The 26,509-nt window shown below is 43.2% G+C and overlaps 1 protein-coding gene across 1 annotated transcript in view; it reads left to right on the forward strand.

The window, feature by feature from the left end:
- Positions 1–26,509, forward strand: part of MND1 (meiotic nuclear divisions 1) — a 226,310-nt gene that overhangs the window by 133,774 nt on the left and 66,027 nt on the right. The window contains exon 5 of the mRNA XM_077279358.1: positions 17,118–17,192. Coding sequence (XP_077135473.1) covers positions 17,118–17,192 — 75 coding nt within the window. The remainder of the gene's footprint in view (positions 1–17,117; positions 17,193–26,509) is intronic.

Below are 26,509 nucleotides of genomic sequence, written 5' to 3' on the forward strand. Positions count from 1 at the left end.
ACACAAAAGTGTAGCCAAATAAACAAGATAACTGTGCACAAAGGAGCAACAGGATTTTTGCTTTTAAAAAAAAGCAGTTGGTTTGCACAAAGCGGCGCCCCTGCCTGGATCCATCACTGGGTTTTCCATACCATTGATTCTGTGCACATGTCGCATTGCCATGGCAACCTGGCTGCACACCCCTGACTTTATAACCTCAGCCAGATAACTTTGAGTCTATGTGCGCATGTTGAGTATTTGCTTGCAGAAATTTCTGCAAGGTTTCTGCTTCTCTTGGCAACAAAAACGTGCCTCTTGCCGCAATTTTGAATGCATTTTTGCCACGTTTTTGTAAGCATGTTTTGGGTTTTGGTCAGCAATTAAGGCTTTTTTGAGCTAAAAACAGATATTTACAAAACAAAGTTTTGTAATGTAATTTCTTGGTTCAGCAACAACTTTTTAACTCCGGATGCAGTAGCATCAGAGTAATGGGATTAGGGCACACACAACCAGACATATACTGTCACCAGCCTATGTAGGAGCATTAACAAAATGAACCTACATAGGCTGTAACCAAACAGCAACTCTTAATTTAAACAAAAAAATAAATTGAGTGGGCTGACGCTTAATTTTCAGAAACAGCAGAGGGAAAGCTGAGGGCTGATGTTAATATTCTGGGAAGGAGCCAATAGCCATAAATGTTCCCAGGCTATTAATATCAGCTCACAGCTGTTTGCTTAGCTTTTACTGGCTAGTTTACCGGGGACCCCAGAAAAAAATTGACATAGGGTCCCCCTATAAAATCTAACCAGCAAAGGCCAGGAAGACCGCTGCGGCTGATGTTAATAGCCTTGAAAGGGACCATGGATATTGCCGTCCCAGACTAAATACAACAGCTCTCAGCTGCCCCAGAAAAGGTGCATCTATAAGATGTGCCAAATCTGGCACTTAGCCTCGCTCCTCCCACTTGCTCTGTAGCAGTGGCAAGTGGGGTGATGGTTCTGAGGGTTGATGTCACCTTTGTATTGTCAGGTGACATCAAGCCCACTGGTTAGTAGTGGAGATGTGTCTATAAGACGCCCTCATTACTAACCCCATAGAGAGATTATAAAAACACAGGCACCAAGAATAAAGTCCTTTATTTGAAATAATGACAACATCTCCTTTATTGAATCTAAATTAAACCATACGCACCGAACGCTTAATCCACAGACGCCAATGTCTCCCGCAACAAAAATAAAATAATAAACCACAATATTCCTCACCTGTCCACAGAAAAGATGATCCATAATGTTCCACGACTATCCTGATCACTTTGAGAGCAGTCACTGATTTTCATTTGAATATGTATGTAATTATTTTGCATGTTGTGTTTATTCTTTTTTAAGTGTGAGCACAGGCGCCGGCTGATGAAACTACGTCTCCTTTCAGCGGTACCTGCTGTCAGTGACAGCAAACGTAGGCAGATGGGAGGAGAAGCGTTTTGCCGCAGATCACCGCTGCGGGTCACAGTATCTCTTTGGGGTTACGCTTTCAGCGTGACCCCACGGTTCTCTGACCAACAGTCTTACCAGTGGTAACGTTACCACGGGTCACAGCTGTGGGGTAATGCTGACCTCGCAGCTCTCTGACCGACAGTCTTACCAGCAGTAGCGTTACTGCCGATAAGAACCAACGCGCTGGTGTTTCGGAAACATCATAGGTAGCCGGCAAAAACACAAACAAAAACTCAGCAAATCCACAAACCTTTTTATACCTGCGTTTTTGCTGCAGATTTGCCTGACTTAATTGAAGTCAATGGGTGAAAAACGCTGCAGAAACGCACAAAGAATTGACATGATGCAGAAAATAACACACTGCAAATACTCAATGGAAATCTACTGATCATGTGCACAACACTTCAGGATTGTCATTGAATTAGCTTTCATAAGGATTCCATAGCAATTTGGCCCATTTCCGCACTGAAAAAGCGCAGCAAAAATGCACCTTGTGCACATAGCCTAAGTATCCAGGTAGCTGATGTCCGTGCCTCTACTGTGGACAACTTCCTGCTCCACCTCTGCCACAAATGTGCCTCCTGACATACCCAGGTCAGCTATGCTGCGTTGCCTTACATGTACCCCCTGACATACCCAGCTCAGCTATGCTGCATTGCCTCACATGACTAGAGACTAGAGATAAGCGAATTTGATCGGGTTAGGGCTTATTCGACAAGCTATAGCTATATGGGGAACCCGGCTTCCTGGATCGCTCCGACTAATTAGCTGTTTGGGTCCGCAGCTGCATGTGGCAGTCACACATGCAGCTGCGGAGCCGAACAGCTGATTAGCAGGAGCGATCCAGGAAGCCGGGTTCCCTCTGCAGCGTATTTGGTAAGCGCTAGTGATGACCGAATATACTCGTTACTGGAGATTTCTCGAGCACGCTCGGGTGTCCTCCAAGTATTTTTTAGTGCTCGGAGATTTAGTTTTGCTCACCGCAGCTGAGTGATTTACATCTGTTAGCCAGCTTGATTACATGTGGGGATTCCCTAGCAACCAGGCAACCCCCACATGTACTTATGCTGGCTAATAGATGTAAATCATTCAGCTGCGGCAAGAAAAACTAAAACTGTGAGCACTAAAAAATACTCGGAGGACCCCCGAGCGTGCTCGAGAAATCTCGAGTAACGAGTATATTCGCTCATCACTAGTAAGCGCTATAGCTTGGCGAATAAGCCATGACCCGATCAAATTCGCAAATCTGTACTCCTGACATACCCAGCTGAGCTATGCTGCATTGCCTCACATGTGCCTCCTGACATACCCGGCTCTTCTAGATTGCTGGGCTTTGTTGCAATCACATGCTGCATCTTTAAAGTGAGTCTCCTGACCATCTCAGATTTGCTGTATTGGTGTAACCTCTGTGCTGATTGCTGTCCCCTCGTTTTCTGTTTCGGTCACTAGGTGGCGCAACGCCTTTGTTTTAAGGTTATGTAAGGTGGAGATCCCCCTGGCATCTGCCAGGTGGAATGGCTTGTGCCAGATTTGTCCTGGGCACCCTTTTGAAGCCTGTGGCCTCTGACAGACATGACTATTGCCAAGACTACTGTGTCCTGTCGCTCCAACTCTGCTTTATCAGTCTTCCTGCACAGTCTCCAGTTTCATCAGCCTCCTTTGCTCCAGCTTCCATCCCACTTTTTCAGCCTCCTTTCCTCCAGGTTCCATCCAGCCTCCAACTTTTTGACCTTGCTGCATCAATCTCATCTGACTGTGCTGCATTGTGACTGCTCATCTAGACCAAAGGCTTATAGGGTCCATGTTACCAGGCGAGACATAACACTCGTTACATTACATGCAGATAGTCACAACCATAAGGGCAGGATTTACTTCAGTTGCTGTACTGGTCTTATAGAACCTTACTTGTACTGTACTGCCCAAGAAAATAATATATAACAGATACACCATATATAAAGGTGAACAAAATGTGTATTGTCTGTACATAAACTGATATTAACACAACTTTACTTCCTTCTTCTGTAATTCACTCCGAGAACTGTAATTGATGAGCACAGGTGCATAAGGCCTCATTCAGACATGAGGGTCTTTTCTCGGACAGGAAAAGAACGGATGATTTTTATCAGTATCAGATTTTTAGCAATGTTTGTTCAGAGTGCCTGATTTTACCATTAGTTCTTCAATGAATTTCTCATGCTCGTAATATAACAAACGCTACTCCAACTCATTACAATGTTAAAAACACGGATTTGTGTGCTGACTGTGATTTTCACAAGCCCACAGACTTGTATGAATGATTTTGATGCATGACTTCTGGTCAGCAAAAAAAAAAGTCAGTTTATGATCACTCATTCTGCAAAAAATACCTGACCATATGTGCAGTCACATAATAATAATTGTATTTCTATAGCACCAATATATTCTGCAGCACTTTACATTACAGAGAGGACTTGTACAGACCATAGACATTACTGAGTAACACATGATACCAAGAGGAGTGAGGGCCATGCTGGCAAGCTTACAGTCTATGAGGAAATGGTAACAAGTGCTTGTGTTGTAAGGTCCAGCCATCAATTTAATAACTAGGGTATTCACATAACGCTGCATGACCGGTCACCGGCCAGTATGTGTACAGGGTGAACAGATGATATGAGGACAGTATTGGGTACAGGTTCTATACGTGAAAAATGGACGTGTTAATGAGTCCTAAGTGAAAGTGTATGTAATGTGCAAGATAAACTTATTTTTAGATTGGTGTCTGTGTGATCTGGAAATATGAGCAAAATTTAGTGGTTCCCCATTGGTGATATTCAAAAACACGATTTGCTTGCCTAAAGGGAACCCTTTATGTTGAAAATGGTATCTGATCTGCAAGCAGAGTGTAAGGCTATGTGCACACGTTGCGGATTTTGCTGCGGATCCGCTACGGATTGGCCGCTGCGGATTCGCAGGAGTTTTCCATGCGTTGTACAGTACCATGTAAACGTCTGGAAAACTAAATCCGCAGTGCACATGGCGCGTAAAATACCGAGCGGAAACGCTGCGTTGTATTTTACGCAGCATGTCAATTCTTTGTGTGGATTTCGCAGCGGTTTACACCTGCTCCACAATAGGAATCCGTAGGTGTAAAACCGCAGGTGGAATCCGCACAAAATCCGCAGGCAATCTGCCGTGCGTTTTACCTGTGGATTTTGCAAAAACAGTGCTGAAAAATCTGCACACGAATCCGCAATGTGTGCACATAGCCTTATAGAGCAGGAGGCGCAGATCAGACTGCCAGACATTTTTGTGGGAAAATTTTGAGTGTAACCTGTATTTTATTCATCAAAATCCCTGATGTCTCTGTGTATAGTAGTCCAATGGGCGGTCCTACTCAGTGGTTAACAGTCTTCCACTGTATGACTGTGCATGTAGACATAGCTCTCAATCACTAGTAGAACCGCCCAATGGATTCATGCTTACAAACATCAGGGATTTGAATTAATAAAATACAAGTTACAATGAAACTTTTCCAACAAACTACTGTGTATATCATTCTGCTCAGCCCCCTCCTCTATCCCGGGCTGCATGTTCTACGTGACCGGTTGCAGTTAAGAGGCACAGCTTTCAGACATCTCTTTATTTTTCTTTTCTTTTTATCGCCCATGCCTTGGTTGAACCCTAAAACTTCTAACCTTGGAGGCACAACCCGTGCTGGTAACTGAAACTTTTCTTACAGGGAGTATTGTTGCCAAGTTTTCTTTTCCAAGCGAAGCTATTGTATTTCCTGCTGTTCATGTTGCAGCAGGAAGATGGACGAATAATACAGAAGGTTTACAGTGATGATCTAAACTAAAGTCCACAGCATTCCTCCAGACTGAGCTACAGGAAGAAACCTAAAGAGACTCGCATAAGTCCGGGTTTTCTCAGCTAGTTTCAGATCATGTATCGAGCGAGTATAGCCTGTAGCGAGTCATGACAAGCCTCCTAGAAATTGATTGTGCATTGAGGATCTAATCACGGACTCTCATGGCTGTAGGCAATATCTATTGCAACTAGCTTAGAAAATGGTTAGGAAAAAGAGCATTAGACTATATTTACATACAGCATTTTTTGATACTTTTCTTTTTTTTTCAAATAAGCTTTGTTTTACAGAACCAGCAAATGCTATGAGATTTCCGAAATCTCATACACACGTATTTTTTTTCCCGATTCCATTTGAAAACTGCAACATGTCATTCCTTTCAGTTGTTTTTCAGCGGTTTTGGTGAATAAAACTATTTTTTTAACACTTATCTTTATTGAATTATGAGAGAAAAGTAATACTATCACATGCCAAGATAGCAAAATGACAGCAGAAATATAAAATATTTTTTGTAATATCAATAAAAAACTATCATAAAGAACACGAAGTAATGTCTTAACAGTAAACCTATCAGGGTAATCCAAGACAGAAGCATAAGTTCCGCACTAAAGGAATAGGATATAGGGTAAACTTCCATGACAACACAAATTGAGAAAGAGATCATAGCCTTAATAAGAATAACAAAAAAAAGTACAGCAGAGAAAAGAAAAAGGCAGAAGAAACCCGATGGAGGGCAGGAGGGAGAGATGAGACATGAGGTGAGCAGGCATGAGGTCCTATGTTTACCAATTCAATTTTCCCCAATAAGGGCCCAGTATTACTCAGGATCTGAATTCCAGCCAATAAAACCAGGTTTTGCACAAATGATCATAGTAATAGACAGTAGAGGTTAGTTTCTCCATTAACATCATGTTATTAATTTTAGAAAACCAAGGGGGATTGTTGGAATAGTTTCCAAGTTCCCAAGGGAGCGGGATTAGAGATGCCGAGAAGTTCTTCCTTTGAGGGCTAGACAAATGAGACACTCTGAAACAGCCACTGATTAGGCAGGTGCGGAAAAACATTGTTCTCCAAACCCAGTGAAAAAAGTGGATTATCCAAGATGGGACACATGGAGGAGGATTGCAGGATTGGTACAACAAGCAAGGGTTGCCCCGACTGTGGGATGCTGGAGTTGCAATAAGAGGGATATTTGTAAAGCTTTGCTCATTTCCGACCCAATCTTTACCTGCCCAATTCCTACACCAGTCCAAGATTCTAGAAAGGTGGGAGGCAATGTAATAAGATCTGAAATCGTGCAAAGCTATACCTTCCGAAGTCTTAGAAGTCTTACAGTATGAAATAACTTCTTATATGCGAAGGTTTACCAGACCTTAAGAACTTACTTTCAATCACTGCAAAACTTCTTAAAGATGAGTGGGCTCCAGTCGGGAGAGCCTGTACAACGTACGATATCCACGGGAGAATGTTCATTTTAAAGATTGCACTTCTACCAAACAAGGTAAAAGCAGGAAAGAAGAAAAAAGACAAATAGAAGTCCAAAGTGAATGAATTAAAGATAATAATATAGTGGGGTGGGGAAAAAAAAGGGACAATAGACTGATGGCAACCCTAAACATTATACTTTCTACCTAATAGTGACCCTGCTTTGTCCTGGGTATTTAAGCACATGCACTTTACCAAATTACGGTATATGCGCTGTTTATAGAAATATACCTTATCTTGATACCACCATGGTCTATTGATATAACTTTGTGATTACAAGCTGTCTTGATCTGATCTGTCTTGATCTGTAGGTACTATTACATTAGATTTATACTATACCTAAGCTCTTTTTTTTGCACTTTACAATAGCTTACTAATATTAATCTATTAATCTATTTATTTGATTTACATGAGTTTTTTTATATTTTTATATTGATCTAGATTTATTTTGTGAGTGTCATTTGGAATTGTGTCCATTTATCATTTTTTCCACCCCACTATATTATTATCCTTGTTTAATAAGGTATAATTTTAATTCATCCACTTTGGGCTTCTATTGTCACTTTTCTCTTCTTTCCTGCATTTATGTTTACAGATTAGTCTTTAATTGGTCCCTAATACACATGTGGTGGTGGTAGTAGAGAACTTTCCCTCATATTTGTGTGGTTCTGTCCTATTTCTATTTTACCAGCATGTGTATTTAATTTTTCTTTTGAGTTTCTTTCAACAAACCAAGTAAAAGCATTCAGCATCCAGCTTAAGCAGTTCATGTACAATTTGGAGTAGTTTTGTGAAGTTAAACGAGAATGTTAAGTTTATGTCTCTCTGCATTGAGATCCTTAAATGTTTTAGAGCTGAGTTGGCCCGTTTAAGGCAGCTTTCAAGGGCATTAGAATGGGGGAAGGTGTGTTAATATTCAGGGTCTCTGACTTAGATAAGTTAATTTTAAAGATAGAATATTGTATAAGTGGAATTCTGCCATCAAGTTTGGAAGTGAGATGACTGGTTTGGTGATGAAGAGAGGCCGGTCATCTGCCTCAGTCTTCTACGGAGAGCCGCCAATACAAGGACCCATAATGTTAGTATTAGACTTTATTTTCCTGAGGAAGCACCCTTGATATGTACCATTGCATATAACAAACTCCTGTGATTAAACTCCATTTACCTTAACCCTGGTGGTCGGCTTTATGTATAGTGCAGAGATCCAACACAGTATTTTAGGCCATAGTCCTAAGCTAGAGTGTCTGATTCATGAAGGACCAGTTTACCCTATCAAAGTCCTTTTCTGCTACAGCAGATAAGAGCATAAGGAGCTGGGACTTTATTCCGGCTCACTATACAATGTTCAATGCCTTGGTACTATTGTCCCTAGCCTCCCTACCTCTCATGAACCCCGCCTGGTATGGGTGGATTATATCCGTTAAGGCTGGAGTCACGCTTACCGTATAAAAAATCGGTCCTATTTTGACGGCCGAGAATCGCACAAATGTTCCCGAACAGTGATCCGTATGTAATATGTTTGCAATGCGAGGATGCGATTTCCTCGCATCTAGTAAGTGTGACATCCGTATGGCATCTGTATGCAATACGATTTTAACGAGCTTTTACATACAGCTGTTCTTTCCATGTAAAAACGCATGTTAAAATCGCATTGTAAAACACAACTGTAAACATCGTTTTAATACCAATCATATATATATAGAGAGAGACAGATTAAAAGCTGGCAAATGATCTGCTGCATATAAAATAGAAATATACACATTATATATATATATATATATATATATATATATATATATATATATATATATATATATATATGTCAGTAACACACGTGTGTATATATATCTTTATATTTCATAGACAGATAGCAGAATAGCCGGTAATTCATTTGTCGGCTTCTGTACAATTATTGCAGAAGCCGACAGGATAGGAGACATGGTTTACATACAATAAACCATTGCAGAACAGTTAGGTTTATAGATGTCAGTGACTAATACTGTTAGTAGTATGTGTGTGTAAAATTTGGGACCTGTATGTATTTAATAAAAGTATGTTTTCACTGAAAAAACTGGCGTGGCCTCCTGCACAATTTTCTGCACCAGAGAGGGAAAGCCAGTGACTGAGGACAGATATTAATAGCCTAGAAAGGGACCAGGGTTGTTGGCAACTCCGGTTAAAAACATCTGCCCCCACCCACTCCAGAAAAGGCACTTAGCCTCTCTCTTCCCACTGACCTGTAGTGGTGGCATATGGGGCAATAAGGGGTTAATGTCACCTTTGAATTGTAAGGTGACTTTAAGCCGGTTTAGTAATGGAGAGGTGTCAGTAGGACACCTATCCATTACTAATCCTAAAGTTTGTAAAGGGTTAAATAAACACACACACATGCAGAATAAAGTATTTTAATGAAATGAAAGAGCACAATTTTGCCATCTTTATTCTTCTGCCAATCCAAACGATGCCCTCAATCTGAAAAAAATGAAAAATAAAAAACCAGCAATATACCCATACCTGTCCGGCATACAGTCAGTCCCACGGCGTAATCCGTATCTGGGGGGTATATAGTTTACAACCGGGAGTAGTGTTAATGCTACCGGCCCACCTGTAAACTACTGGGGAATGAATGAAATGCTGGGAGCGGAGCTTCAGTGACTAGCGGTGATGTCACTGAAGCTGCACTCCCTCACAGCCTGAACTCAGATGATCTGGAGCAATGAAAGAAGGTTGTGTGGTCTGAAGAAGGTTGGTTTACATTATGTGGATGGTTGGGAGTTTGTGCTTTACTTACCAGGTGTAACAATACACTATGGGAAGAAAGTTAGTGGAGGCCTCGGCAATGTTTTGCTGGGATACCTTGGGAATTATCAGTCATGTGGATGCCCTTCTAGACTTGTTTACGAATGGTTGAGGAACATGACAATCACCTTATAATGACGATTTGGCCTCCCAAATCCCCAGAACGCAGTCCAATCAAGCATCTGTGGGATGTGCTGAATAAAGAAGTCTGATCCATCGTAGTCCTACCTCACAGCTCCCCGGACTTGGATCTGTAGCCTATGTCTTGTCACCAGATACCAAACAACATTTTTGTTTTTACATTCTACAGGGTTTCATCAACTTTTGTTGGGACATAAGTATAATTTCTCTACAAAATGCGGTTTCCTGATTGTATTGTGTATTGTAAAGCCATTGGTTATTAAGGCTTAGAAATATTATTAGGGTGTCCAAAGGGGTAAAAAGACTATCCTGCATGCCGTGGCTTTAATAGAGCTAAGGCTAGGTTCACATTAGCGTTTCTGTGTGCAGCGTATCATCAGCATGCGCAAACGTATGCTTGGGCCTGCGCATCATCTTGCGCATGACTCACACAAAAACGTGTGTGCATGCGTTTAAATGCTTTTTACCATGCTTTTGCGTTTTTTATGTGCATGGTGAAGGCGGTAACATCATTTTCTGGACATGTGCAGTCTAAAGTGCACATGCGTATCGAACGCATGCGTATGCATGTCCTTGAGTACCAATGCGTTCCCATAGACAGTAATGCGTTTTTTTTATGCAATTGTCCGCATGCAGACGATTGCGCAATTTTTGACGCCTCAAAAAAGGCAATATGTTGCATTCGCCGGACACTGCCGCACACCACGAAATGACGCATCCGCATGCGAACGCATGTCCCTGCGTACCAGGGCTGTGGAGTCGGTAAGCCACAGTTGCGACTCCGACTCCTGGATTTTATCAGGTTCCGGCTCCGACTCCTTCATAAATGGCCAATTCGTAACAATAAATTTGCTGTTGTAAAATATTAACATCGTGCTTATTCAGTTTCTCACCATCATATAAGTAATCAGACCGCTTAGAGCAAAAACTATATTTTTATAAATTCTTCATCAGTTGATGAGGGTGAAGATGTGGCAGGACGACCAAATTCTTCTTGTTCCTCCTGACTGTTCTGCAACCCTTTCATCCTTACTGCTATTTCAAACAGAGCTTCTTTTCCTTTAGTTAGCTGTTGATCATCTAGAAGAATCCGATGCATTGGGTCTACATAAACAGCTGCCAAAAGAATGTTATTTTGTAATAGTAGCTCCTCTCTCCGTTTCATTGATGTAGCAATGCCACTTGCAATTAACCCTCCTCTTTGGGACAGGCGAAACATCAGGTTCTTCCACTCCTTTAAGAAAATACCTGGAGTTAAGTCCTCTACTTGTAATTTTTTAGTCACTGTAAATGGGTGCTCTAGCAATTTTTCCAGCTCAGTCACCTGATTCCACTGACTTTCATTTAGCGTCAGTTGAAGGTTAGCCAGGTCTACAAGAAAGGTTTTCAGTTCAACCAAGCGCTGAATCATTAAGTAAGTACTGCCCCATCGTGTGGCTTGATCAATAATTGCCCCTTTTCCAGCACGTCTCTTCAAAATTGAGTCAACTTTAGGGGTTCTGGCAACAGTAGCCAATTTTCTCACCTTGCCAATCAGTGCAGCAGCATGTCCTTCTTGCAGACTGTCTCTTATAGCCAGCTGTAGCGTATGCACAACACAGCGCATGTGATGAATGAAAGAACGTATTGACACAGTTTCAACAAGATCATCTAAACTATCATGTTGCTGTTCATCTGAAGCAACTTCAGAGTCTTAGCCAGAGTCGGAGCCGGAACCTGATAAAATCCAGGAGTCGGAGTCGCAACTGTGGCTTACCGACTCCACAGCCCTGATGTGCACAGTAACGCTATTGTGAACCCGGCCTAACAGAACCCTGAAATTATACAGGTTCATAGTCTGTCCTAGAAATACCTAAAAATATTCTGAAAAAGTCATGTGATTATAGGTAATTTCCCCCACACACAGCAATCTTGCTTTTAAAAAAAAAAAAAAATGATTTCTTGTTTTTTGTTTTTTTTTAATCAGTAAATGGTTTATACATAATCATGTGAAAAAATACCATTAACCCCTTACTGACCTCGGACGGGATAGTACGTCCGAGGTCAGCTGCCCTGCTTTGATGCAGGGCTCCGCGGTGAGCCCGCATCAAAGCCGGGACATGTCAGCTGTTTTGAACAGCTGACATGTGCCCGCAATAACGGCGGGTGAAATCGCGATTCACCCGCCGCTATTAACTAGTTAAATGCCGCTGTCAAACGCAGACAGCGGCATTTAACTACCGCATCCGGCCGGGCGGCCAGATATGAGCGCATCGCCGACACCCGTCACATGATCGGAGGTCGGCGATGCTTCTCCATTGTAACCATAGAGGTCCTTGAGACCTCTATGGTTACAGATCCCCGGCAGCTGTGAGCGCCACCCTGTGGTCGGCGCTCACAGCACACCTGATTTTCTTCTACATAGCAGCGAACAGCAGATCGCTGCTATGTAGCAGAGCCGATCGTGCTGTGCCTGCTTCTAGCCTCCCATGGAGGCTATTGAAGCATGGCAAAAGTAAAAAAAAAAAAAAAAGTTAAAAAAAAATGTGAAAAAAATAAAAAAAATATAAAAGTTTAAATCACCCCCCTTTCGCCCCAATCAAAATAAATCAATAAAAAAAAAAAATCAAACCTACACATATTTGGTATCGCCACGTTCAGAATCGCCCGATCTATCAATAAAAATAGCATTAACCTGATCGCTAAACGGCGTAACGAGAAAAAAAATCGAAATGCCAGAATTACGTTTTTTTGGTCGCCGCGACATTGCATTAAAATGCAATAATGGGCGATCAAAAGAACGTATCTGCACTGAATTGGAATCATTAAAAACGCCAGCTCGGCACACAAAAAATGAGCCCTCAACCGACCCCAGATCATGAAAAATGGAGACGCTACGAGTATCGGAAAATGGCACAATTTTTTTTTTTTTTTTAGCAAAGTTTTGAATTTTTTTTCACCACTTAGGTAAAAAATAACCTAGTCATGTTAGGTGTCTATGAACTCGTAGTGACCTGGAGAATCATAATGGCAGGTCAGTTTTAGCATTTAGTGAACCTAGCAAAAAAGCCAAGCAAAAAACAAGTGTGGGATTGCACTTTTTTTGCAATTTCACCGCACTTGGAATTTTTTTCCCATTTTCTAGTACACGACATGGTAAAACCAATGATGTCGATCAAAAGTACAACTCGTCCCGCAAAAAATAAGCCCTCACATGGCCAAATTGATGGAAAAATAAAAAAGTTATGGCTCTGGGAAGGAGGGGAGTGAAAAACGAACACGGAAAAACGAAAAATCCCAAGGTCATGAAGGGGTTAAAGTCCATAGACACCAAAGACAGATTAGAAGATAAAGTGTGCATCAGAATCTGATTCAAATCTAATATACACTCACCGGCCACTTTATTAGGTACACCATGCTAGTAATGGGTTGGACCCCCTTTTGCCTTCAGAACTGCCTCAATTCTTCGTGGCATAGATTCAACAAGGTGCTGGAAGCATTCCTCAGAGATTTTGGTCCATATTGACATGATGGCATCACACAGTTGCCGCAGATTTGTCGGCTGCACATCCCAAAGATGCTCCATACAAGGCAGGATGGATCCATGTTTTCATGTTGTTTACGCCAAATTCTGACCCTACCATCCGAATGTCGCAGCAGAAATCGAGACTCATCAGACCAAGCAACGTTTTTCCAATCTTCTACTGTCCAATTTCGATGAGCTTGTACAAATTGTAGCCTCAGTTTCCTGTTCTTAGCTGAAAGGAGTGGTACCCGGTGTGGTCTTCTGCTGCTGTAGCCCATCTGCCTCAAAGTTTGACGCACTGTGCGTTCAGAGATGCTCTTAGGCCTACCTTGGTTGTAACGGGTGGCGATTTGAGTCACTGTTGCCTTTCTATCAGCTCGAACCAGTCTGCCCATTCTCCTCTGACCTCTGGCATCAACAAGGCATTTCCGCCCACAGAACTGCCGCTCACTGGATTTTTTTTCTTTTTCGGACCATTCTCTGTAAACCCTAGAGATGGTTGTGCGTGAAAATCCCAGTAGATCAGCAGTTTCTGAAATACTCAGACCAGCCCTTCTGGCACCAACAACCATGCCACGTTCAAAGGCACTCAAATCACCTTTCTTCCCCATACTGATGCTCGGTTTGAACTGCAGGAGATTGTCTTGACCATGTCTACATGCCTAAATGCACTGAGTTGCCGCCATGTGATTGGCTGATTAGAAATTAAGTGTTAACAAGAAGTTGGACAGGTGTACCTAATAAAGTGGCCAGTGAGTGTATAAAGCTGAATGTATGTGTGTGTGTGTGTGTGTGTGTGTGTGTGTGTATGTATGTATGTATGTATGTATGTCCGGGATTGGCATCTGAACCGTCGCAGCTACAGCCACAAAATTTTGCACAGTCACACGTCTGGACCCCGAGAGCGTCATAGGCTATGTTGTGAGGTGAAATTTTAACCCTGCGCTTTCCAATTCACCAAACAATTTTGCCCCTATCTACATAATGGGGAAAAAGTGAAAGGAAAAGTGTTGGAGGCGTCGCAGCTACAGGCACAAAATTTTGCACAGTCACACGTCTGGACCCTGAGAGCGTCAAAGCTATGTTGTGGGGTGAAATTTTAACCCCGCGCTTTCCAATTCACCAAACAATTTTGCCCCTATCTACATAATGGGGAAAAAATGAAAGGAAAAGTGTTGGATGCAAATTAACAGCTGCCAGATGTGAACAAGGGGGACTTAAAGAATGACAGCGATGGCGCCAAAGAGTATATACTGTACAGTTGCTAAGGTGGGGCCCCAACATGGGATAATCACCACACCACCACGGGGATATGAACACACACACAAAATGCGCCACACACTACCACGTGCTCGAACACATATACCACCCTCAGCGCACATTTCACCACACATACACCAACCTCGCCACATAAAAGTAGAAACACAAAAGTCGCCGCTCAAAACTCGCCACGCGCAAAACTCTCCACATGCAAAACTCGCCACACGTGCAAAACTCACCTCATGGAAAACTCGCCACACGCAAAACTTGCACACGCAGAAAAATTGCCACACGCAGAAAAATTGCCACATGCACAAAAGTTGCAACACATGCAAAAGTTGCCTCACACAAAACGTGCACATACTCAAAAGGCACCACACATAAAACTCGCCACGCGCAAAACTCGCCATGCGCAAAACTTGCTGCACACAACTTGTTACACTAACCTGTCACATGCAACTCGACACACAAAAAGTTGCTACACGCATGTCGCCACACAAAACTCAACACACACAACTTGACACACGAAACTCGCCCTAAAACACACAAGTCTGGTATTATCCTTCAAAAATAAAAATCTGATTAATAAGCAGACAAACTACAAGAGCAACAAATGTACCATATAGGAATCCGGCAGCTGTCAGTCACATGGCCAGTCTATTATGTGTATGTGTGAGCTAATATATACTGCCAGGGGGTGGGCTTACTGTTGGCTGGGGATTTATCAGGCTGCCATTTTAGCTTACAAATACTGAGGTAAAAATACTGACCAAATAACGTGTGAACGAGGGCTAATACAGGAGGAGATGACATACAGCTATATACTATATACAGGAGGAGATGACACACAGGTATATACTATTTACAGGGGAGATGACACACAGGTATATACTATATACAGGAGAGATGACACACAGGTATATACTATATAGAGGAGGAGATGACATACAGGTATATACTATATACAGTAGGAGATGACACACAGGTATATACTATATACAGGAGCAGATTACCTACAGGTATATAGTATATACAGGAGGAGATGACATACAGGTATATGCTATGTATAGGAGGAGATGACATACAGGTATATACTATATACAGGAGGAGATGACACACATATATACTATATATAGGTGAGATGACACACGGGTATATACTATATACAGGAGATTACATACAGGTATATCTAATATATAAAGCTGAATGTGTGTATGTCCGGGATTGGCATCTGCACCGTCGCAGCTACAGCCACAAAATTTTGCACAGTCACACGTCTGGACCCCGAGAGCGTCATAGGCTATGTTGTGAGGTGAAATTTTAACCCCGCGCGTTCCAATTTACCAAACAATTTTGCCCCTATCTACATAATGGGGAAAAAGTGAAGGGAAAAGTGTTGGAGGAAAATTGACAGCTGCCAGATGTGAACAATGAGGACTTAAAGAATGAGAGCGATGGCGACAAAGAGTATATACCATACAGTTGCTAAGGTGGGGCCCCGACATGGGATGCTCACCACACACGGGGATATGAACACAAACACAAAATGCGCCACACACTACCACGTGCTTGAACACATATACCACCCTCAGCACACATTTCACCACACACACACCAACCTCGCCACATAAAAGTCGAAACACGAAAGTCACCACTCAAAACTCGCTACATGCAAAACTCGCCATATGCAAAACTAGGCTCACGCAAAACTCGCCACACGTGCAAAACTCACCTCATGGAAAACTCACCTCATGCAAAACTTGCACACACAGAAAAATTGCCACATGTACAAAAGTTGCACCACATGCAAAAGTTGCCTCACACAAAACTTGCACATACTCAAAACGCACCACACATAAAACTCGCCATGCACAAATCTTGCTGCACACAACTTGCTACACTAACCTGTCACATGCAACTCGACACACAAAATGTTGCTACACGCATGTCGCCACACAAAACTCATCTCACAAAAGTCGCTACACGCATGTCGCCACACGCAACTCAACACACACAACTTGACACATGAAACTCGCCCTAAAACACACACAAGTCTGGTATTGTCCTTCAAAAATAAAAATCTGATTAATAAGCAGACAAACTACAAGAGCAACAAATGTACCATATAGGAATCCGGCAGCTGTCAGTCACATGACCTGTCTATTATGTGTATGTGTGTGCTAATATATACTGCCAGGGGGGAGGGCTTCCTGTTGGCTGGGGATTTATCAGGCTGCCAATAGCAACCAATCACAGCTCAGCTTCTATTTTGCTACAGTTAATTAACCTGAGCTCTGACAAAGACATTGGCAGTATAACAAAGCTAATATATCTGGTGAAATGCTTCTATTAGCTTAGTTTTTGCCTTTTAATAATTACATTTCTATCTATTTGTTTTGTGGTTTTTGTGTGCAGAATAAATTTTTGTTAACACATTCTATTTTGCTAACAGCAGTCAGTAACCCGGGCGAAGCCGGGTAGTACAGCTAGTAAGTAATAAAAATCTAGGTTACATTCATTACATTAAAAAGTTTTGCAGCCTCACTACAATGTAGGGGATTGGTATGCATTTCAGTGTAATATCATGTATCTTTTTTTTTTTCTTAAGACATCTGAAGCAAGTCAGAAGAAAAAGCAGCTAGAGCAAAGTGTTCAAAAAGCTAAAATTGGACGTCAGGATACGGTACTGATTTCTTTTCATATTTTGAAACTTAATTACAGTTCCCTAATCTAGTAGTACTCCTTTATTCCAGCATTCTTGACTAGACAGATGTCGGATCATTAAACATTTTGGATTGTATGATAGTTATCAAAAAGTTTGGGGCTTAATAGTGTAAAAATCCGTCATAAACGCAGTGAAGTGTGAAATGCAAACAAAAATTTTTCCCCGTCACTTTAGTTTAAATATTACTTTCTCATAAATTCTCATAATTGGTGATCATCCTTCAGGTCTTCTTTGCTTCCAGATTTCCATGTTTGTTTGTTTGTTTGTTTTTTTCTAACAACAAGTGCAAAATCAGAATTTCTGGACTTTACGGTATGTGAATACAGTATTTTATTTTTTTTAAGGAGTATTTTTGTGTAGGTCCACTCTGAAAAATGCATCGCAGATTGCTCAAAAACTCTAGAAAGACTTTTCCTATTCGTTTTTTATTGTAAAACAAATGTTGTCCATATGTTCAGTAAGTGTTTTTCCTCTGCTTCAGGTTCTGAAAAAATGCCTGGTGGTAGAAAAAGTGCATGTCTCTTCTTTGAAATGTTTCCTGCTATAAAAACCCTCCAACCTATGCACTCTCCAATTGAAAGGTTGCAAAAAAATAGACTTTAAGAAAACAGTGGAGTGAAAAACTCCTTGAAAACCTTCACATGGAAGGAGCGTTTTCTGAAGCAGTTCTCAGTATTAGGGCTCATACTCGCATGCTATTAAAAACGGACCAGTGTAATCTGATTAAAAAAAAAAATCGGATTGCACTCTGACCAATGTTGATCTGAGTTACAGCTCATCTGCAATTTTTTTTTTCTTCGCTCAGATCGCGATGAAAAAATATTGCAGCATGCTGCGATTATCCTCGTATCTCGGACGAGACTCGGCAATGAGACTTGCTAAAGCAAGTCAATGGGTGTGATAAAAAAAAATTGCATGGCACTCAGACTATGTAAGTGTTGTCTGGTTTTTACACACTGACGTCCTTTGAAAAATCAGCAATTCATCTGCTGCTTACAGTAAAATCACAGCGTGACCCGACAGGATATATTAGATAAAATGGATATGTACACATACAATAGATATAAAGATGTCAGTGACATATATAATTAGTACAGTGCTTGTGTAGCTTACTGAACATGTATTTTTTTACTTACTAAATTATTTTCTGAAAAAAATGATGTAGTCAGACTTTTTTTTTAGCCAGCAAAGGTAAAGAAGGCAGCTGGAGGCAGATGTTTATAGCCTGGGAAGGGGGTAATACCCATGGTGTTTCCCAGTCTATTAATATCAGCTCACAGCTGTATACTTAGCCTTTCCTGGTTACTAATCCCTTTCTGACATCGGGCGAAATAGTACGCCGATGTCTGACAACCTCCCTTTGATGGGGGCTTCTGCGGTGAACCCACATCTTTCCCTGCACATGTCAGCTGTTTTGAACAGCTGACGTGCCCAGAACAGTCGTGGTGTTAATCCGTTAAATGCCGCTGTCAAACGCTGACGTGGCATTTCACATGTGCTTCCGGCAATCGCGCCGGAAATCCGCCTATCGGTGACCCCCGTCACGTGATCTCGGGCGACCGATGGGTTGGTATGACAACCAGAGGTCTCCTGCAGACCTCTATGGTGTTGTCACTGCCGGATTTCTATGAGCACCACCCGGTGGTCGGCACTCATAGCCTGTATGGAGCAGAGCTGATCGGGTTATTGCAGCTTCTAGTCTCCCATGGAGACTATTAAAGGATGTCAAGAGAAAAAAAAATGTTTTTTAAAAATATAAAAAAATTATAAAAGTTCAAATCACCCCCCTTTCGCCCAATTCAAAATAAAGCAGTAAAAAAAATTTCAAACATACACATATTTGGTATTTCTGCATTGTGAATCGCCCGATCTATAAAAAAAAAAGGATTAACCTGATCGCTAAAAAATTAAAAACGCCAGAATTAAGTTTTTTTGTCTCTGCGAAATTGCATTAAAATGCAATAATGGGCGATCAAAAGATCTTATCTGCACCATATTTGTATAATAAGCCCTCACCCAACCTGAGATCACAAAAAATGGAGACGCTACGGGTATTGGAAAATGGCACTTTTTTTTTTTTTTTTTTTTTTTTTTTTTAAACAAAGTCTGAAATTTTTTTTACACCACTTAGATAAAAAAAAAAAGAACCTAGACATGTTTGCTGTCTATAAACTCATAATGACCTGGAGAATCATAATGGCAGGTCAGTTTTAGCATTTAGTCAACATGGTAGAAAAAAAAAAAATGTGGGATTGCGCTTTGCACTTTTTATGCAATTTCACCGCACTTGGAATTTTTTTCCCCGTTTTCCAATACACAATATATTAAAACCAATGGTGTCGTTCAAACGTACAACTCGGCCCGCAAATAATAGGCCCTCACATGGCCATAATGACCGAAAAATATAAAAGTCATGGCTCTGGGAAGAAGGGGAGCAAAAAACGAAAACACAAAAATACCTCCTGGGGTTTAGGGGTTAAACTGGGGGACCCCCCCCCCCCAAAAAAAAATAAAAAAATAAAAATAAATAAAATTATGTAAGGACCCCTATAATCAGAAAACCCCAGCAAAAATTATGCACATTTTTTATGCATTTTGTCCGTGCTAAGCCATTTGACTCTTATTGGGGGAACCTGCAGTAAAACAGCTGACAAAATTGACATGCTATGTTTTAAAAAACGAAAACAAACAAAATACTGGAAAAAAAACATTGTGTGAATGAGATTTTAGAAATCTCATACATTTTGCTGTTACCATAAAATGCTGCCTTTTTATTCTGCCTGAAAAATTCTTTATCTTTTTAGTATGAAAAAAGTTAGTTACTTTACCATATACTTGGCAAAAGTGGCGCTGTAAAGATTTCTTGCAGTGAGTTGCGCCAGGGCAATCACTTTGAATAGACCAGCAGTAATCCGCCATCATGTGTGTGGGATATGAGTGTCCTCGATATCTTTATTGTATAGTTCTTAAATCTTGTTGGAATAGTACACCCTGCTCTTCACTTATGTCACCAAGGTTTTCTGGGAAACGATCCAAGTGGCTGTGGAGATAATGCACCATGTTACTCATTGTACAGCCGAGGTGACAAAAGAAGAAATCATTCTTTCTACAAGTTCAGTGTAATTATCTAATTTACAGTTCCCAAGAAAATTCTGTACAACCATAGTAAAATGAATATTTGACGTGTAGATCTTTCACTAGTCCTCTGATTTTAAGACCGTCAATAATGCATGACTTTAGCTTCTCCATGGTCAGCGCAGGAAATTTTCTGCAGATATAGTCGAAGCATCTTCCCTCTTTGTTTGAAACCTTCACAAACTGCTTCATTAAACCTAATTTGATGTGCAGTGGTGCTAAAATGATCTTATTCCTGTCAATCAATGGTTCTGCATTTATATTCTTTTCTCCTGCTATCGTCTGTTGTCTCAGAGGCCACTGTTTTCTCACCAAATGCTCATTTTTTAATCTACTATACTTGGTGATATCCACTGTGCTGCCCCAGAAGAATAGTCACCATTTTCCAGGACTTCTCCCTGACAGCACCCTGGAGGACGTCCTCCTCCTCCTTGCAGGGACAGGAAAAGCACACGAGAGGTTAAAAGGTCCCACTCCGCCCCCTTTCCCTCAGTGTTTTTCCTGTCCCTGCATGGAGGGACACACGAGAGACGCTGTGCAACTTAAAGGAAGGCTCAGGCAGATCGTGCGGCTGTTCCAATATCCTTCCCCCTGTCAAGTGGCCCAGGGCTGAAACCCCCGGGTGGGGAGTCCCTCTGCCCCGGAGACCAGTGAGCGGACGGGCTTCTGGGTAGAGCCTCTCCTCCCGCTGGGAGGCTCTCGGCTCAGGCGCCATGTCCTAGGATCGAAAGAGGTCCCCGGGAGCGTGCGTTCCACAGGGTGAAACGCGGAAGGCCTTCAGACTGCAGAGCAGGGCGAGCATCACTTCCGGTGACATCAGCACCCCGAACCAGCTTGCATTCCACATCGTGGAACGCGGAAGCGGCCGAGCAGGACGAGCGTCACTTCCGGTGACGTCAGTGCCCTGAACCAGCAGCTGCGGTGACATAAGGGGGCGAGCGTCACTTCCGGTGACGTCAGCGCCGGTGTGGAATGCGGAAACAACGCCTCACGCAGGGGATAAAAGGCAGTATGCGTCCCAGTTCAGGGAGCGCAGGCGCTGCGTAGAAACAAGCAGCTTGCAGGCTCCCTGATGCCCGAAACAAAGTATTGTGGTGACATGGACGATAGGAGTGAGGACGCAGGGGTAAGAGCGCAGAACCCGCACCCGGGCACGCACTTAGACACTCAGCCCCTAGTCTTGACTATCCCCATTCTTGTATCATCTAGGATAAGGATACCCCACAGGCACCCCTGCCCACGTCTAAAAAGTCAGGCAAGTCCTCGACAAAGTGTAATCGCTGCCCCATATGCCATGTAAAACTGCCGAATACCTACAAGAAAGCCCTCTGTGGTTCTTGCACTTCCAGAGTCGTAAGGGAGGAACAGCCATCCCTCCTGTCTGAAATGAGGAGCTTGATCCGCGATGAGGTGCAGGCTTCCCTGTCCACCATCGCACAGCAGCGGCCCTCCAGTCCAGGAGGTTTTCAAGACTTCATAATACTGGCAGCAGTGGGATATGAACCCACGCCTCTGAAGAGACTGGACCCTTAATCCAGTGCCTTAGACCGCTCGGCCATGCTACCTTAGTCATAAGAAGCCTAGATGGGAACTGGAGCAGAGAGAATTTAGACTATCCTCGGATGAGGAATCAGACATACAGGGCTCAGACCAGGAGGAGGGCGAGCTTCCGCTAGAAGATCAGGAACAGGGCAGAAAGTACCTTTTCCCAGTTGAGGATACCGAGGACCTGGTACAGATGGTGAGAAATACCATGCAAATGAAGGATGTCCCTTGGCCGCAGTCCAGGCAGGACCTAATGTTTGGAAGTCTCACATCCCAGAGGCAGACGGTGTTCCCAGTAAGCGAACATGATATTACAGGAATGGAAGGAGGCAGAACGTAGACTGATGTCCCGAGACTTTAAAGGTCGCCTATCATTTGAACCAGATGACATCAGTACATGGGAAGAAATTCCTAAGGTTGACGTACCAGTGGCTAAAGTCACAAAGAAAACGTCCATTCCGTTTGACGACTCGTCAAGCCTGAGAGATATATGGACCGGAAGGCGGACATTCTCTTGTGACAGTCTTGGGAAGCATCAGCAGCCCTGATACGGACCAATATAGCGGCCACCTTTGTGGCTAGGTCCATGTTCCTGTGGATGGGACAATTGGAGGAACATTTAGCTAACAAGACCGGGCTGAGATAATAGCCTCTCTACCCATTATAAAATACGCCACTGCCTTCCTGGCTGATACTTCAGCCGAATCAGTGAGGTTCGCTGCCAGAAACAGCTATTTGTCCAATGCGACTCGTAGAGCCATCAGGCTAAAGTCCTGGTCATGGGATAATGCCTCCAAACATAAGTGATGTGCCATCCCCTTCTCAGGGTCTAGAGTATTTGGGCAGGCTCTAGACGACATCTTAGAGTTTACGTCTGATAGCAAAAAAACTGTTCCCCGAGGACAAACCCCAAAAATTTCAGCCCTTTTGAAAAAGGCCGGCCCTTCGCAAGCAACCCGATTATAGAGATCAGGGGAGATCCAACAGAGAAACCTATAGAAGTTCCTATAACCAGAGCAGAAGGGGCAAGAATTCCCTTTTTGGATCTAGCTCTAGATTTAGAAGGCAATGACGTCATCTGTATCGGGGAGCAGGCTCAGTCTCTTTGAGGAAAAATGGAGGCAGATCACCAAAAACAAATGGGTCCTAAGAACCATAGCAGAAGGCTACAGAATAGAGCTTTCCTCTTCCCCACCCCAGAGATATATTATACCTACTACCGTAGCAGCAGACTCCGCAATGCTTGCGGACCTTCAGGAGCTAGGCAGCTTAAAGGTCATAGCTCCGTTCCCCCAGCAGAAATAGGCAGAGGCCACTACTCCTCCCTATTATCAATCTTGAAGCCTTCAGGGGAAGCACATGCAATCATAAACCTGAAACTGTTAAATGTATGGGTCAGATACAAGAGGTTCAGGATGGAGTCGATAAGGTCGACATCCGTCTCCTAGACAAGGACTGTTGTGTACTCTCGACCTGAAGAGTGCTTATTACCAGGTCCAGATCCATCTGGCCTTACGGGATCTTCTGAGATTCACTGTAAGTCTACCAGACCGTATCTGCCACCTCCCGTTTCGGCTTGGCCTCGGCTCCCAGAATATTTACGAAGTTAGTCTCGGAGGTAGTTGCCTACCTAAGAAGCCAGGGAATTATAATTGTACCTTATGTGGACAACTTTCTCCTGGTGGCACGGTCTGCTGAGGTCTTAGCCCTACACAGAGATCGGACCATTTCGGTGATGGAGTACCTCGACTGGGTGGTAAACCGAAAGAAATCACATCCAACACTCGAGCCCCGGAAAGTATTTCCTGGAGTGCTTCTGGATTTTACTCGCAGGGCATCCTTCCTGCCAAGGGAGAAGTAGGAGTCAATAAGAAGCAAGGTCACAGAGTTTCTAAATCATCGAGTTACCATAAGGTCAGCCATGAAGATCCTAGGGGTAATGACAGCGTGCATCCCTTGCGTCAGGTGGGCTCAGGCCCACTCAAGACCATTGCAGAGACAAGTACTCTCAGCATGGGATCGGCGCCAGGCATCTCTGGACAAGACGATACGCCTGTCAGCAGGAGTGAGAAGATCATTACGGTGGTGGACTCAACACAGAAACCTAAGGACAGGTGTTTAGTGGATCCCTTCTCCTTCGTGGTAATCACCACGGACGCCAACCGATGGGGATGGGGAGCTCACCTACAAGGAAGATTCCTTCAGGGCAGATGGCCCGAAGACATCAGCTGCAGGTCATCGAACTTCAGGGAGCTCTATGCTGCATGGGAGGCCCTAAGAAGGAACCGTTCACGATTAAGGAACCAGCACGTGAAAATCTTAACAGACAACGTGACAGCAATGTCATTCCTGAGGCACCAGGGCTACAGGATCTATTCTCCTGGGCAGGAAAATATTCTCCTGGGCAGAAAACACAGTCCTTTCAAAAACCGTGGTACACCTGGAAGGGTCAAAAATGTTGTTGCAGACTACCTGAGCAGGCAAAGAATCTGTCCAACAGAATGGGAACTGAGCCAGGAGGTATTTCAGCTTCTGTGCCACCGCTGGGGGACTCCCAGTATAGATTTGTTTGCCACAAGAAAAAATTCAAAGGTGCCCAAATTCTATTCCCTGAACCCTTCAGATGTGCCAGAAGCGGTTGACGCCCTTAGTAAGACATGGGACAAACCATTCTCCTACGCCTTCCCACCGTTGGCACTCATTCCTGTGGTGCTCAGGAAGATCAGGCAAGGGTTCTGCTGATCGTCCCGTTCTGGCTGAAGAGGAGTTGGTTCCCGCTGCTGGGGTCCATGGCTATAGAGAACCCAATCGAGCTTCCTCTGTGGAGAGACATCATCCATCAGGGTCCTGTCTTACACCAGAACCCAGGAAGACTACACCTTTCAGCATGGATCCTGAGCGAGGCATTCTGAAAGCCCGGAGCTTATCGGGTCAAGTCATATCCGCTATATAAGCTAGTAGGAAACCAGTAACCTCAGCTATCTACTACAAGATCTGGAGAAGATTGTCTGGAAGGTGACAGGTCCCTCGTCTTAGCAGGGGTCCCTGATGTTCCTCGGGTCCTGGATTTTCTCCAGGCAGGGTTTATCATGGGCCTTAGACCTAGCACCCTTAAGGTCCAAATTTCGGCACTCAGTACTTACATGGACTACCCTCTGGCCTCTCATCCATGGGTAGTTAGATTTGTAAGAGCTACCCAGAGACTGTGCCCCTCTATCAGTCAGTTAACCCCCCTCCCCCCCGGGACCTAAACCTGGTCCTCGGGGCTCTTTGTAAAGAACCTTATACCCTGGATGGAAATATGCCTATTTCAGCTCGCACCTGGAAGACAGCTTTCCTGGTGGCCATTACTACAGCTAAGAGAGTGGGGGAGATTCAGGCCCTGTCCACTAGAGACCCGTATCAACAGATTCGGGATTACCAAATAGTTTTAAAGCTGGTCCCAGCTTTCATACCCAAAGTAGCATCCGGAATTGGAATCAAGAAATAATTTTACCCTCCTTTTGCGAGAACCCCTCAAACGCAAGGGAGCAGACGTTACACTCTCTGGACGTTAGACGGGCGGTAATCGACTATCTGGAGGCCACTAGTACCTGGAAAAGGGACCCTAACCTGTTTATTCTATTTGGGGGTAAAAACAGGGGTAAAAAAGCTTCCAAAGCATCCATTGCAAGGTGGATTACAACAGTAATCTCTAAATCCTATACATCGGAAGGGGTAAACTGCCCAGTAGGGATAAAAGCTCATTCTACTAGGGCCATCGTCATGGGCATCTCTAGAGCAGATATGCAGGGATACGACTTGGGCCAGGGTAAACACGTTCTGTAAGCACTATAAGCTCGATGTGTTATCCGGCCAGCAGACGACATTTGGGAGAAAAGTTCGCCAGGCAGTAATCCCACCCTAGGGGAGTTTTCTTTGGTATTCTCCAGGGTGCTGTCAGGGGGACGTCCTGGAAAATGGGTATTAGACCTACCGGTAATTCGGTTTCCAGGAGTCCATCCTGACAGCACTGTTAGTTCCCTCCCTATGCATGCTATTTCATATGATGTAATATGATTTGGTTAATAAAGATTGTCAATTGCATCTATCCATGGTGTGGTACTTGTCAAAACACTGAGGGAAAGGGGGCGGAGTGGGACCTTTTAACCTCTCGTGTACTTTTCCTGTCCCTGCAAGGAGGAGGAGGAGGACGTCCTCCAGGGTACTGTCAGGATGGACTCCTGGAAACCAAATTTTTTAGATCTACACAGATTGGCCACTGGTGGTCGTGGTATGATATTTTCGATAGGATCAGAGCAATTGTGTTTTTTTCTTCAGTCATCTTATTTGAGTGACCTATTGGAATTCATCCATACTTGTTTTCATTGTGTAAAAACACACATTTTAGACTCTGTTTAGAACTGTCTATGAACAGCAACCATTCACTTAGTTGATATTATGATATTCCTATTTTCATCAGGAAGCATTGAATATTATTGCAATAAACATAATCACTTTCCTCCGAGAAAAATGGCAGTTAATCCTTTTCTTTGTTGCGATGGTATGCAATTTTTTTCCAGATGTAATATATTCCTCTCTCTTAGTCTAGACGC

The sequence above is a fragment of the Ranitomeya variabilis genome, chromosome 1 (assembly GCF_051348905.1).
Source record: "Ranitomeya variabilis isolate aRanVar5 chromosome 1, aRanVar5.hap1, whole genome shotgun sequence".
NCBI classification, from domain to species: domain Eukaryota; kingdom Metazoa; phylum Chordata; class Amphibia; order Anura; family Dendrobatidae; genus Ranitomeya; species Ranitomeya variabilis.